This window comes from Magallana gigas, chromosome 9, assembly GCF_963853765.1.
Source record: "Magallana gigas chromosome 9, xbMagGiga1.1, whole genome shotgun sequence".
NCBI lineage: Eukaryota > Metazoa > Mollusca > Bivalvia > Ostreida > Ostreidae > Magallana > Magallana gigas.
This window is the reverse complement of record NC_088861.1, coordinates 6,791,721-6,807,994: the sequence shown is the minus strand read 5'-3', so window position 1 is coordinate 6,807,994 and position 16,274 is coordinate 6,791,721. Positions and strand designations below refer to the sequence as shown.

Below are 16,274 nucleotides of genomic sequence, written 5' to 3'. Positions count from 1 at the left end.
TTTGTTGTGCTACTGATTCTAAATCAAGAGTTTTTCTTCGGTTAAAAAAGAATTATTTTCAAATACCACGAAAAAGGTAAAATAGAAAAGTATAGGAATTTCCTTATCCATGAAGGTATTACATGTAGGTATTGGTTTGTAAATAATACAGTTATATGATTCTAAAAATAGTTAGAGGGATACACCTAATTGCTATTCATAATACCATGTTCACTAAAAATCGTAGTTGATTTTATAAATAACCAAACATCAAAACAAATAATCGGTATATTGCAGCATTTGCTTCATGTCAATAGATACTTTTTGTGATTGGTATTAATCTAAAGTCAAACCCTCAAATGCAATACATTCAAAATGGGCAGAATGACCACAAAAGTTTGTACTTATTTTTAATCTACTGATCATTTTGTCTCCGACAATGTTCAATTAAAACAGCAGTTTTTTTTGGTTTTTTTTAAATTATCATTTTCTTCAATAAATTGCATACAATTTCCATTAGCAACCCGCATCAATTCGTAAGCTTTGCACAATATTAACCAAACAGAAAGTGTTTGGAATATTAAGCAATAGCCTAGGTTTCATGTTGCAACCGGAGGTCAAAATAGCTACATCGTTTTTAACGATTTGATTGATTGGCGGAAATATTCACATCAACCTCAACGACAAGACGGCGAATGCTATCCATGGGTGAAAAATGTCGTTACCGCCTATAATAGGTTTATCTATGCATCTGGTGTCGAAAAGAGGTTGAGTACTGACTCGTATATATTGAATATCATACCTAAGATTAATAAGAGCTGACTGAACAAATATCCTTTTGCATTTTGAAACCAAAATAAGCTGCAGTCCGGAGGCCAGAGGAAGGGTGTAAAAATAAGGAAAAATCAGTACAACAGGTATGGCAGCAGATAGGGCAACCTAGGACTCAGATGTTTGTATATTATATTCATGGGGCAACGGTGTCTGGCAGATCCAGATGTGGCTATTTATATTACAAATGTTCCGGTGTGGTTTTTTTATTATCATTTTGAGGTGTGTCATGTGGGGGGTGTTTCCATTTCAGTTTTATAAGGTACTTGTCAGATTGTCATACAATATTCAACGGAAATAAACATCATCATTGATGAATAACAGTTTACGCATCGACTGTGTTTATGCATCGACTGTGTTTATTTTACCCGATCAAAGGAATTATTTGGTGAATACGTAGAAATTTTGTTCCTTGTATTTGTATATTCATGCAAATGTCATGGAGAAGATTTTATGTCCTTTGCACGTATTCCACGCCGTAGCCTTGGATCTTAGTTATTTGGGTAGTGGTAAGCATCAGGATGTGGTTTTCTTCTAGGATCTTCGCAGTTTAATGACTGAAGGCAGAACGCTACAAATCATCAGAGTAATATGTTAATGTAATGTTTATATGCAGCATGATTAAACTGGCAATATTATTTGATAATATAACTATACAATAAAAATATCAGTGTATAATAACAATAACAAATCCAATGTGACGATTTCGTAAGGTCAATTCCTTCTGTCCAAGAAATCTAAAGCTGACATGAATTCAATAAAGTATGTGATCTTGCACAGAAAGTGCAGTCTTACTTCGCTTGAACATTGAACATGTGTGTTGTTCATATAGAATATGAATTGTAGACCCCGATCGCACTTCATCCGTCATAGCTAATAAGCGATAGTAAATCCAAGAAAGTACAATTTGTAGTCATTTTTATCAGATCCTTCAAAAATATACTTTATTTTTCTGAGATCAATGTTGTCACTGCACGATTTATTACAGTGAGTGGTTTGCACATTTGTAAGGCTATAGCAGTACGACACATCGAAACGTTCTAAAATGATTGGGGATTAAAATTTTAAGGAAAAATTGATTTTTAAATGTGTGTCTGATTTGATTTGTGTTTCATTGGATATTCCTTCCCAGTTCATTAGTTGTCATTTATATTTTTTAAAGGGGCATGGTAAAGATTTTGGTCAAAAATTATTTTTTTCGATTTAAGTGTGTACAATACTTAAGTAAGGCATTTTAAAAAAGCAACCAAAAGGACTAAGTGCGGTTTTATGCAATTTTTGCCCCCCAAAATCAAAGTTTTAGAAAGAGCTTTAAAATAAGGTGAAAGATAGTTAAAATCATATTGAAAAACAAGGTGTAAAAGGTTATCACCACAGTGACGTCATATTGTAGAAATGACGTCATGAATATTGCATTATTTTGATAAATTGATGCTTTGTAGCAAAATATGGGTGTTTTCCGATGGTTTTTCGACTGGGAAACATCGAGCGCAGGCTTGCTCAAGTACCATTTTTTAGTATAATATGTATAATTATCTGAAGAAAAACATATGTTAAAATCGCACTTGAGCAGACCTGCGCTCTATACTTCCGAATGCAAAATATAGAGCACAAATGAGAATATTTTCATTTGTTTGCAAATTTGCGGGAATTAGGTCATTTAAGTGACGTCATAGATAAACAGCGAGTGAGCAATGATGGCTAAAATCAAGATTAAAGTTATAGGCATCCTCTTTACAATGATTTGTGAAGATTTCATTTTCATACGATACTATTTAAAAATTGGTTGAAATCGGGGGCAGATATTTGACCATACCGCACATAGTCCTTTGAGTGTCATTTGTACAGTTATACGCGAGCTACAGAGCTTACAATTCTTCGCTATGTAAACAAAGCTTTTGTTTACATTTTGAATGTTGAAGTGAAAATTCTAGTTTTAAACGCAAAATGAATGTGTTTATCGTCAGGAACTGTTAATGCATGCTTAAAATGAAAAAGAGGATAGGCAAATCAGTTTTAAAAAGATTTTTATTGGTATATTGAACATATGAAACAAAAACAGGGCACGAGCCTTGTTTACATGACGAAGAATTGTGAGCCCTGTATCTTGCTTAAAACTCAACGACTGGCACCCAAATTTCACTTGATCATTTGAAATGCATTCCTAAAGCATTGTAAATAATCAAAACAGAAAAATAAAATTTGAACAAAATCGTGATCATGCTCTTTTAAAACCTGTTTATACAAATTTTCCCGTCCAAAGTAACATGTTCGGGTAGATGAAATACCTCACTGAGGTGAAGCATGAATTGTGCACTTGAGATTTATATGGGGGATGTGTAGCGATGAGCGTAACAACAGAAATCGAAAACTTATTAATTTGGCGGTAGTAGGAAAAAAGGGAACTAATGATTTTTATGAATTCATTGCAGCCTAAAATAAATTATTGAATTTTATGCAATACAAGGCAGAGCATACCACAGCATAGAAAAACCATGCAACGTAACTTTACTTCAACATTACAATACACTTAAAACATTACTAATACTAGCCTGTATCAATAATTTGTACCATAGTTTAGCGTGTTTTCTATGTTGTAAATGGGTGTGATCTGTACATACCACACACCTTTTAAAACTCCGCTACTATCTCAGGTAAAACCAATATCAACAAAGTTGTTTCCTAACATGTCCATGATATTGTCAACTGTAAGATTTCCTTCAAATAAAAATTGACAAAATAAAATACGGATAACATGACTTCAATTAACCACGTCATTCAAATAAATCTCACTTGTAGCTCAAGACAAGATAATATCGGCCATGGTATTAAAACGCTACCTTAATATTCTCCTCGATTTGTAAGAAGAAGTAGAGAAACGAATGTAAGAATACTGACATTGATAAAATGAAAAAAAAATGACAATAACAAACCGTCAACCATCTCAAAAATCAATAAAACGAAATACAAATTTAAAGCAGAGCAACACGGGCCTCCAAAAAGATAGAGGTAAGATAGAGGTAGGATCAGGTGCCAAGGAGGAGTGAGCATCCTCTTCTGACCGGTCACACCCGCCGTGTGCTCTTTATCGTAATCGGGACAAAACCGGAAAAGTCCGTAGACAATTGGGTGATAAATTATGATCTGACAAACGCCAGTAAGCATGCGACCCAGTGGAAGATTGTATTTGCTTACAAGGTCGTTGTATTGACCATAGAACTTAAGAAAGATGACTTCAAAAGAGACTGTTGATATTCCTGTTTTATCAACTTGTTTGTCAGTAGCTTGTCTCGCCTTAAAAACTGTTCATAAGAAGAGCATGCCCTTGCGTATCGAATGAACTGAGAGACAAAAACCCCAAATGCAGGAGATGAAGGTATATTGCTACATAAGTAAGGAAAGTTGCCTATAGAAAAAAAATCATCGCTTTTATCATTAAGTTTTGTTGTTAGGTTACCATCATTGTCCATTTCCAGTAAAATATCCAAATATCAAACAGATGACGCAGACTGTGTGGTATCCTTTATTTTAAGTTCACTGGGATATATCAAGTCGACGTAAGAATGGAAATAATTGCTAATAAAACGCGTTTGAAAATTAATTTTGTTTTGTAATCAGTGAGTGAGTAGCGGTAGTCAATCGACTTTGACGTTTATCATTTACGGTTTCCCGTCACACATTTCTGATTTTTTAAATGTTTGATTGATTTTCTTTTCTTCATTTTACATATGTACATGTTTTAATGAAATATTGATACAAAATATCAAATAGGATTTTACCATCAAAAATCAAAGAACTAGGTGCTGTTTCTTCATATCATCATATTTTGCCCTGTTTTAGAGTAATTTTTTTTTTTAAATCACAAAAAATTGAATTGTAACGTATTCTTTACACAAGAATACCTATGAGTTAAGAATCTATAAATAGTTATCTGATTACATATGAAATGAAAGTATCACAACGACTAGTTGATTCCTTTCTAGAAATTAAAAAAAAAAAATTTACCGGTATGTCTATTCGGGATAGAAAGTTTATATATGTATTAGAAATTCATGTAGTACAAAATACAGTACAGAGGCAAGTGTAATTCCGACCACTTTAATACAATATAAAAGATAATTGTAAAATATGTAGACATTATTGAAAATTTGAACTGTGGAACAAGAAAAATTACCAAATACAGTATTGTTGATTGTGTGCAGATAACCGATTAGCGTTACCATATTAACACTTGGGAGCCACGCTCCATCTTGTTACAATGATCACGCCCATTGGGTATCCTAACATAAACCAACAATATCCTTTGTGTTAACTACAACATAAAAACTGGTCATTTTATCTTAAAAAGGCGAACACTGGCCTAGGTAATAATTAAGTCAACAAAAAAAAAAAAAAAAAAAACAAAAAAAAACCCCATAAAAAACAACAAAACAAAAAACAAGAATAACAAAAAATAATATTTGAAAATGATAAAACATACTTACTTTAGTCTGTTATTCAATCTTAATGATTATGTTTCAATAAATTCGCGAGCTCCCCTCAAAAACGTGTTTCGTCATACGACAGCGAACCATAGGATGTCCAGAAGAATAGTTCTTCCCGACTGTATATTTGCAAAGAATGCATATACAGCCGTACAAAAGAATAAAGGACCGTAACGCTCGCAAATAATATCGCAAAAAAGTTATTACTGCATAAATAAAATGAGAGTTCTTTAATTTTTTTTTTCCTCAAAAATATCTGTTGAGTTGAAAATTTCATAGAAATGAAAAAATCTTCGGCGTGACGTTCTTGTTTTTTTTTTTTAATTTTGGGGGATGTGGAATGCCGATATTATATTGGCTTATCCTTGGCTTATCCTTACAATCTTTTTTAAAGGTATATATGCAATTTTTAACTGTATTTTTGCGATGTTGAAAAATAGACCCATATTTTGTCAGCATAACTTGATATACAACAAAGCAATTTTTAGAAAATTTCGCGATTTTTTTTATTTGTAGCGACAAGGTACCAGCCATATTTTGTAAATGATTAACGGAGATTCATAAACAATTGACGTATCATGTGCGCATGTGCGGGGGAAGAGTAGATAAAGCAGCCTGAAAAACGAACTAATACGGCAGGTTCGTTTAATTGTTGAAGTTCACATTTGTAAATGTGTTTGTGATGTAAACAGAAAAATTTCACATTAATGGCTCTAAAAATCTCTGTCCGTATGAAAATCCCCTGTCTTCCCCTGTCAACCACTGTTTTTTTACTGTCATCCCCTGTACATCCCGTATGCCCCTGTACAGAGCCCCTGTATACCCTATCATCCCCCGTGCGCCCCTTTACACATCCCCTGCGTGCCACTTTAAGCCCCTGTCATCCCCTGTAAGCCACTGTATTTCCTTGTGCATGCCCCTGACATCCCCTGTACGGTCTTTAACTGCCCGCTTAAGTAAATGAATAGCTTTTAATTAAGTCGGATTTTTAAAAATTGTTATTTAGCTTTCATGTTTTAGACGGTGCTTGTTTCTCTTTGCATTTCGTAGAGGGCAATATTATTACAAACGTGAATAATTTTGACTCAACATTGACCCAAATCAAGATCATAATATTATACCGATAAACCGCTTATTTTATTACATTGTTTTAAACAAACGACCATGTTCTGTAATTTGTAAAAAAAAGAAAAGAAAAGAAAAAAAAGAAAAATATGTGGAGGAGTGCGTGAAATCTGCAATGCTCTGTGCCATGTAACCTGCCCGAACTAAAGCGCATAATAACACAACATGATCAACATGTGCAGATATATAACCACGCATCGATCGAAATCATCTCCTATATTTTAACTGACTTGCACAGTGTAATGATGCATAGAATTAAATGGTCTTTATGAAAATCATGTAAATCTCTTATATTTGCTGCTAGCATTGTTTTTTGTTTGTTTTGTTTTTGTGTTTTTTTTAAAATAAATTTTGAGAGAGAGAGAGAGAGAGAGAGAGAGAGAGAGAGAGAGAGAGAGAGAGAGAGAGAGAGAGTTAGTTGATTTTTTTCGGACCGGTCCATTGACACTTTTAACTTCTATCAGTGTGCATTTTCGAGTTTAGTTATTTATATGCATTATTGTATAGAATTGTCCTCATGCATATAGAGCAATGATACAGTTAATGAATGATTTAATGAATGTATATAAATGCCGGTAACGGGGTATCACATATACACATATACATTGTCTTAAACCATGTTCAAGGTTTTGGATTGGAAAATATACATTTATTTAAATTTGATTTGATTTGAAATATGAAAAATACAAGTGACCAATATATAGTTTAAATTTGTATCACTGTGCCAAATAACGTTCCGAATTTAAAGCTCTTTCTTTTCATGTTTGAAATTCTCAGAAGTAAAAATTCGATATTTCCAATTTCTTGTTTCTTTGCTTGACAGACTGGGAAAAAAGTCATAAGGAGTGTTTCAACAGTATATTGCATTTATTGTGTAGCATTACCGAGCATCCAGGCCTGAGGACGTGTGTGTATATTGTCAAGAATTGTCAAGAAGGGCTGTATACAGTATATAGCTATTATATAATCACTGACCGACCGTTAAAATCTTATGAAGTGTGTGTATATATATACATGTACACGTGTCTCTATCATCTCTTCTTCCCTATCTGGCTACCGTGCACTGCAAATTGTTAAGAAGGGCTGTATACAGTAGCTATTATATAACTGACTAAGTGAAAGAAATGTCAACATCCTTTCCTTTAAAAAGTGTAGATTCAACTAGCTAGTTGTTAATCATGTGTTTTCAAGTTCTCTGATTAATTGATCTGGTCTAGAATAAAACATTGATGAATTAAAAATCAATTTGACAGCTCCAAGTTACTTTGGAATCATTAAATTTCGTGGGGGCCAATTTTCGTGGATTGCTTCAATTTTACAAGTTTGTGGGGACGTAATTTCGTGTATTCTTTAAACCTACAAAGGAATTATGACTTTAGTACCCTAATTTATTAATTCGTGGAGGATGTTAATTCGTGGTTGAGAGATACCCACGATATCCACGAAAATTGAGCCACCTCGAAATCTAATGGTTCCACATCACTGTAAATAATCTTAGAGAATTGGGTATAAAAATTGATTAGGATTCCGTGTTTTCTTATCAAGAAATTAATTCCCGGGAAACTATTATAACCTCCTACATATATAGAAAACGCATTTAAATGTTCTGCCTTGGAGGTGGATTTCTGCTCACTGGCAATAAATTAAATTATCTTTGATATCTAAGACATGTTCACCGCTCAAATTGGTCTCAATGTAGATTTTAATTTTACAAGTTTTCTGTTAAACTGTTTCTTTCCTTGTTTCCTTTTCGGAAGCATTATTACACTGCCAACGGACCGACCACGTTCTCGCGTCGACATATTGCATTCAGTCTTAAAATTGCTTTTCATATCACGTGCTAATATTTATTTCAAAAACGGGCGTTTACCTACCGACCCGGTCAAAAAATAATTTATTAGAATTTTTAATCAATACTGTAAAATGCATTTGATTTAAACAGCAGAATTTGCAGAAAGTTTATAACTTTTGAAGCTTAATGAAAAAAGTAAACATTTCTTACTTTTAAATTAAAATCACCAAATTTAAGTACTTAATGTACATGTATGGGCTAATTTGTTTTGAATACACTAAACTGTTTTACAGTTTAAAAAGTTTCTTTCTTGATGATCATGTACACAGTCATTGTAAAGTGTTAAAAATAAAACCTGGTTTTTCTCATGTTACATGTATTTAACGAAGAAAAAAACGATTATTACATGTAACCATTACAGCAATGTATTCCTATAATTTATTTATCTTACTATAAATTGAAACTTATTCGGCATGTAAAATTAACGTAAATAAAAAAATCAATATTATAAAGACCTAGTTATTTATTTTCCGTTTACTTTCATTTTTTTTTAGCACTACCCCGTAGTTGTGTTATTAACTTTAGTGACAGGGAAGATAACATTGCTAACTATCGGTGTTAACCATAGAACGCGTTATTCATTATCGACTTTGATGCAGAAGTACAACCTGTAAAATGTAGCTTTAAACCCAGAAAACGTGGTTCAAAGTTGCTTAATGTTGCTCTGATATCCTTCATGATATGCTAAAACAAATATCCTACACATTTAAGAGTATTAACAAATAGGTTTCGCACATGTATGACATGAACACTAACCTTTAATAATTTTGCAGATAAATATTTGTTTACCTTCTGAAATCTCTAGGTTAACGGTGTCATTATCCAATTTGATGTAATCAATGTTTAATCTTCGAAGACTGTCTTTTTCATCATGTTTCATGGTTAAAAGTTTCCCTGCAAAGGGTTCTCTTATAGATAAAACCACCCAAAAACTGGATGACTTGAGATATCCGTTTTCATGTATTTCCTCTGAAGTACATCCGACTATAGATGCAACCGTTTCTTTAATTTTCTCAATCTGCTCCTTACTATAATCTGATAAGTTTCCTCGCACATGGAACTCAGCAAGTTGGAAATCGTTTTCTGTATGGAAAAAATAATGAATGATATTAGATAGATAGATAGATAGATAGATAGATAGATATAGATATATATATATATATATATATATATATATATATATATATATATATATATATATATATATATAATAAGCACATTGCAATAACTATCAAATTGACATATACCTGCCCATAGTGAATGATATAGATATACATAAAGCACAGAGAAATTCACTTTTTGTTGGAGCTCCACCTTCCGCCCCGACCGAGGCTTATATATATATATATATATATATATATATATATATATATATATATATATATATATATATATATATATATATATATAAAGCACTGAATAGAATCAACAACACTAGGTATCTTTAAAGTGTCGGATCTAATATATAGATACTAAGCCAGTAAACTGAATATATAAAGCACCAAAATGGCTAACGACACGAACGATAGAAATTGTCAAATTTTCGGGACAACCCGTCCCTTCTTCAGGACCAAAAAATAAATTACATAAGTAAAAAACAAAGAAAACAAAATCTAAAGCTACTACTAAACTACTTAAGAAACTATAAAAAAGAACAGCTACATTATACACATCATTTGTTCACATTCTTAAAGAAGGTGTTGGTATAGTCGCCGATCGCTCTAAAGTAATCAATCGACTGCCAACTTCACGCCTGATTAAGTTAATTAGCTAATTAACATTGATGTCAGAGTTAATAAATGAAAATTTGAACCCCGTTTTTGATTAGAAAGAGATAAAATTAAATAGAAAATAAATAAATAAAAAAATAAATAAATAAAATTAAGAAAAAAAAATGATTTACAAATAAAAGGTAGTAAAGGAACTAATAAATGGAAAGAGGCGCAGTTGACAGATTTGATGAAATTACTATGTGTGTGTCAGGTGATGTATGGCTATGAGACGTTCATTTTAGTGAAGTCCATTTGTTTGTTCATGCCATCAGGTCTGAATTTTATTTCACCATCTTCCAAGGTGGATGTAGTATCCAAAAATGCATTTTTGGAACTAGATATGTCCACTGTGAATTTAATCGAATTAAATGGAAGGAGTTGGCAAAGGTAATGAAGTCATTAAGGCAGTCTCGGTTTTCGACCCATTTCATCTCAACATCATCAATGAACCGCAACCAGCTCAGAGGTTTGAATGGAGCTCTGAGAAGCAGGTTGCGTTCCAATCTACCCATAAATATATTGGCGTAAGAGGGAGCCATTTTGGTGCCCATAGCTGTACCACTTATTTGTACAAATGGGAAGACATGACAGTATTGGTTATTGACCATAATCCTAATTGGACAGACGCGGAGAGGAAAAGAAAGGAAAAGTTCTGGATACACAGACTCAAATCAATCAGACCTGATGGCATGAACAAACAAATGGACTTCACTAAAATGAACGTCTCATAGCCATACATCACCTGACACCCACATAGTAATTTCATCAAATCTGTCAACTGCGCCTCTTTCCATTTATTAGTTCCTTTACTACCTTTTATTTGTAAATCATTTTTTTTCTTAATTTTATTTATTTATTTTCTATTCAATTTTATCTCTTTCTAATCAAAAATTCGAGTCAATATCATAAGTGCCGTACGGGTTAACAACGGGGTTCAAAATTTTCATTTATTAACTCTGACATCAATTTTAATTAGCTAATTAACTTAATCAGGCGTGAAGTTGGCAGTCGATTGATTACTTTAGAGCGATCGGCGACAATATCAACACCTTCTTTAAGAATGTGAACAAATGATGTGTATAATGTAGCTGTTCTTTTTTATAGTTTCTTAAGTAGTTTAGTAGTAGCTTTAGATTTTGTATTCTTTGTTTTTTACTTATGTAATTTATTTTTTGGTCCTGAAGAAGGGACGGGTTGTCCCGAAAATTTGACAATTTCTATTGTTCGTGTCGTTAGCCATTTTTAGTGCTTTATATATATATATATATATATATATATATATATATATATATATATATATATATATATATATATATATATATATATATTGCATTTTTGCTTTTAGGTTTTTTCTTATATAAGAAAATTCAAAAATAAAAAAATAAAAATAAAAGGCCTTAACGTCAAATGGTCATGTTTGTAAATGACTGCTTAGCTCTTTAACAAATTTTTGAAATCACAAAACTTTTGTCTGGCTGATACATGTATCTGCCCTTATACGATACAAATACAGGATGTTATTTTAAAAAGCCTACAAATTGTTTCCAATAAAGTGTTTTTACGCCGCAGTCTTAATGATAGATACATAGCAAGACAATTTATTTTTTTTAACATTATTCGTTAGCTATTAAAATCATAAATCAGCTTTTAAAAGAAATTGACATTGTAGAACTAACAATCTTTTAGTTACATTTTAATTAATAAGTATAATGAAAAAATAAAACCTTCCAAGTGTAATTTAAATTACCTAGTGGTTTTTCATAAAAACATAATGCATTCTGTTGTTCTGCATACTTTATACATTTTGTAAAAAGGTCTAGGCAATCCGTTCTCTTCAGTAAATATTGCATGCAAATGACATCCGATGGAGTAAACAGTTTGTTGTTCTTAAGAACCCTTAAAATATCTCTTGGTGTGGCCGCTTGCTTTAAAGACGTTATATCTTCAACTTTGCAGGAATCTAGATCTACAAAAAATTTAAAAGCTTGCTATGTTACGTTGTTCCTATATAAATCAAATAAACCAGTTATGTCTCAGTCTCACCTTGAATGATATCTTTCAGCTCGTTTATTTTTTCTTTGGGAAAGTATTCCGCAATTTCATTTGAAATTTCTGAGAATTTAACATTAGCTCCTCCGTTGATATAGAATTTGCCAAAACCTGCTTAAATAACAAATGCTTAATGTTACTAGCGTCGCTGTGATGTTAAATGCCAGTTTTATGCACTGATGTGCGTTAGAAACACTAACATTAATCTGAAATATTTACATTTTCTAGTGTCTTTGCCTGGCCAACGCCATCGCCGTAATAAATAATAACATACGTTTTTATCCTCGTCGCCAGTACTAGTATGTTGTATAAAAACATTTGGAACTCACAAAATAGCTTACATTGAACTACTTTTAAGTTAAATTCATTACGCAGGCATTAGTAAAACAGTATGTGAGAAGACATAAACAACCAATAGTTTGCAGAAAACTTACGCACTACAACATTTGATCAGAGGTACATGTGACGGTACATGTAGCACTTAACAGGATTTCTTCTACCTGGCATGTAGCATCGTTTTTGAAAAGGGGAGGGCAGACTCATAAAAAAAATACTGACAAGCAAAAAAGGAGGGGGGAATTACAACATTTCAAAATCGCAATCATAATCTGTTAGGGAGGGTTGGAGGTATCGCGCTGTACCTTTTACTTCAGATTTACTGATTTAGTCTTAATTTCCATCCTTTAACTTCAATGTTTTACACTAGAACATTCCCTTCAAGGAGTTTAAAACTTAAAAGGTTAACACTTAAGGTCAAAATTGCTTTCTGGTTAAACAAAAACATGTTGCTTTTTCTGTATTTTGGATTATTTGGTGCAATAATTTTTCAACTTTGTTGTTGATAAATTTGTGTTTTTTCCTATTTTGTTGTTAAAAACACATTTATGCAAACATGCATACTGATCTTTCACTGTTTAAGGTGATATGGGACAAATATCGATATTAATGGACTAAAGAACATTATTGATAAGATACTTTCACTGGTTTAGAATTTTTCAAATTTCACAATATTTGACTAAAAAGTATGTTTTGAAAATTTTTGGAAAGGTAAAATTTTAAAATCACCAAAAAGTATGTTTTGAAAATGTTTTGAAAGGAAAAAATTTTGAAATCACCAAGAAGATTTGAACTCATAACTTACAGATTTGTAGAGAAACCTCTAACCCACTATGCTATGCTGTTAGATGACAAATCTGGGAAAGAAACTATTTATAAAATTACACTTGTCTTAATTTTATTCTTTATTTCGATACATAGTAAGTCACAACATGGAGGTGTCCCATACCACCTGAATTAACTTAGCTTAAATCACTTGAAATTGAAATATCATGAACAAATTATATAATACAGTGGTTCTGTGTTTTAATTGAAGAAAGAAAGGGGGATAAGGCATAGCAAATGCCTAATGGGGATATCTTGTGTTAAACATATTGTGAAAATATTACAAAAATGTACCAACTGAGTGTTATCAAATGTTAGAACTGAGTGATTCTTTAGTTTTTAGGTCAACTAGGTTATTAAGTGACCAATTGCAAATCGTCATGCAACGTCTGTCGTTCCATGTGCATTAACAGTATTACTTTTATAACTTCTTCTTTAAAACTACAAGGCCAATTGCTACCATTTTCGGTTTGAAGCATCTCACGAGTAGGGGGAATCTAAATTGTGAAATTATTAACTTTACCGTCCTAACAGCTCGTGGGGGGGGGGGGGGGGGACAGTGAGTATGCAAAAAACACCCTATATTTCAAAACCTTCTTTACTATGATTTCCGAGTTATGATGTCCATATAGCCCTCTACCAAATGTGTTAATTTATGACCCTTGAGTCAGGAGTTCAAATCAAAGAGTAAAGCCAATGTGAACATTTAGTGAGAATGTATTAAGTCTTTAAAAAATCCTCTCTTTCTACACCCATATGTATATGAGAAAAAATAAATGCATGGTTATAATGTTCACGAAGTCAAGCTCACTACCAAAATTGTAAAATTAATGACCCTTGGTTCAGCGGTTCAGACACTTAGATAAGGCCAATATACTTCCATTTATGGTTGCATTTAATTTTACATATCGGTGTACTCCATGTAAATTTTGGTTAATCGAGTGCAGAGGTGTGCGTGGTGTAGCGCTAAGGTGTCAAACGGGGCGTGGACACTTTTCTACAACAAGTCAGGGGCATGTGCAAGGTATAGCACTGAAACCAAGATGGTGGAAGAATGTTATGACTACTGGAAAATTTACAAATGATTTTAGGTAGAGAGTCTGTAATATAGCAGTTTAGAAGTCGTATACAAATTGCCTTTTGTATGAAAGCCATTGAATGGTGTTTATTTCATTGCATTTATATCTGAAAAATATCCTTGAATGGTCGCTGATATAAGAAAAAAGGAATCATTCTTTGAGAATGATGAGGTGATCAAATCCAATAAAGGGCTTTATGATAGATTTGATAACGCACTGACTGAAATTATCACCTCATAATATTCGAAGAATGATTCCTTATTACTTTTATTACCATGTATATAATTTTTAGGTGTTGTAAAATCCTCAAATCTATAACAACGTCTGATGAGCAATCTGACAGTATCTTATGGCAAAGGGAACCTTCGCAATTTAGGTTATTCAGACAATACTGCAAAATTTGTACTTTTCTTGTAAAAACCAAGAATATTGTATTCTGAATTTAATGTGTATATTTATGCGAGGTAAAATAAAACAGTCTTCAATCTCTAACTCTTTGCAATTACAAATCTTTTGTTAAATAAGAATTGGTTAAATGATGGTTTCAAATACATGTATGCTAGGATTTAATTGAATTAATAAAATCATAACTCGTTTTGTAAACATGCCTTTCACACTTTTTTACACGCAAGTGCGGAAATTAACACTTTACACATTATTATTATACAATCTTTAATATGTGGAACCATATCTTTGTACATTTTTGTGTATACTATGTCCGATTTTATTCTTATCTTATTCTTTAAAATTGAAATAAAAAACAAACTGCATTGTTGGATATATGGGGAACGGGCAGGGGTGAAAAATCTAACCTGAAATAGATAGTATATACATGTAAGTGGCCTTAATCCTATTTGTTGCAGCTAACTGAAAAAATAAGTTTTTTTATTGTATTTGTTTTAAATCAGTGAATAGGTATTTAGTGTATCTTTCCTCTAAATTTGGTTCTTTTGGTCAATTTTCAACACAATTTGTATTAGTCTCCCAAAAAAGAATTTCAGATAAAAGACTGTTTTGAAAATATCATAAATTAATATCTGAGGTTAACAACCAATCTGTCATGGTATAAAAAGTATGAAATTAAAATACGCTATAAGCTAGGTTATGCATTATTATACATTTGCATGTTTATTTTAAACCAAAGCTGTCGAATTCAAAGTATCTGGCCGATGGCTAACTCGTCCTACACTTTCTGCCATGATTTTAATTAGTCATTTGATTAATTTACAATAATAATTTATTAGTTAAAATTCAATTATACTTTACGGACATCATCGCGCACGTATTAAAATACCAAAGGTGTAAGCAAGTACTCTGGTGCAGGCATTTTGTAGTTTATTTGCAAAACGCCTTAATTTATAAGTGTAGATGCTCTCAAAACGTTGGGGGGGGGATCCATTTTACTTTTTAATATGTAAATTTCAGGAAAAAATCTGCGCCACGAGAAAAATATTGTGGTAGGGGGAGGCTCCCTTGGTCTCCCTAATGCTAAGAGCCTGTCTACTGATTTAGTAAGTAGTTTTTAATAATATTTACTTTTAATGAGGTCTTACCGTCTATACATTTGTCAGATTTCGGAATCTTGTGCTGTTTTTCACCTATGAAATAATAAAATATCAAAACAATATATATACCTTTCTGCTCAACAAAGATAGTCAAATCTAAAATATACTGTTATGGAATTAAATATGATTTTTTCGTCAAAAAAGACTTTAGCTTTAGTGAGGGAAAGAAATTGTAAAAGTCCGTTCGATCAATTGTGTCTTTTAATATTATCTCAAACCCTCTTTTCACAATGGATTTCTTTGTCTCCTAATAATTAACCACAGGTAACAGTTTAATGCGTAAACCATTATACATTAGTGATTTATAACATGAATCAAAAACAAGTTAAAATTTTAGAAAAAAATGGATAAAATCCAACTTTTTAAGATTACTTCAT

General features: G+C 32.1%; 1 protein-coding gene across 1 annotated transcript in view; it reads right to left on the bottom strand.

Annotated features, from left to right (window-relative positions):
• Positions 1-15,925, bottom strand: part of LOC105347673 (uncharacterized) — a 46,258-nt gene extending 30,333 nt beyond the window's left edge. Inside the window, exons 1-4 of the mRNA XM_066071141.1 lie at positions 15,886-15,925; positions 12,087-12,203; positions 11,791-12,009; positions 9,061-9,354 (exon numbers count right to left, since the gene is read on the bottom strand). Coding sequence (XP_065927213.1) covers positions 9,061-9,354; positions 11,791-11,893 — 397 coding nt within the window. The 5' untranslated portion in view covers positions 11,894-12,009; positions 12,087-12,203; positions 15,886-15,925. The remainder of the gene's footprint in view (positions 1-9,060; positions 9,355-11,790; positions 12,010-12,086; positions 12,204-15,885) is intronic.
• Positions 15,926-16,274: the final 349 nt, after the last annotated feature.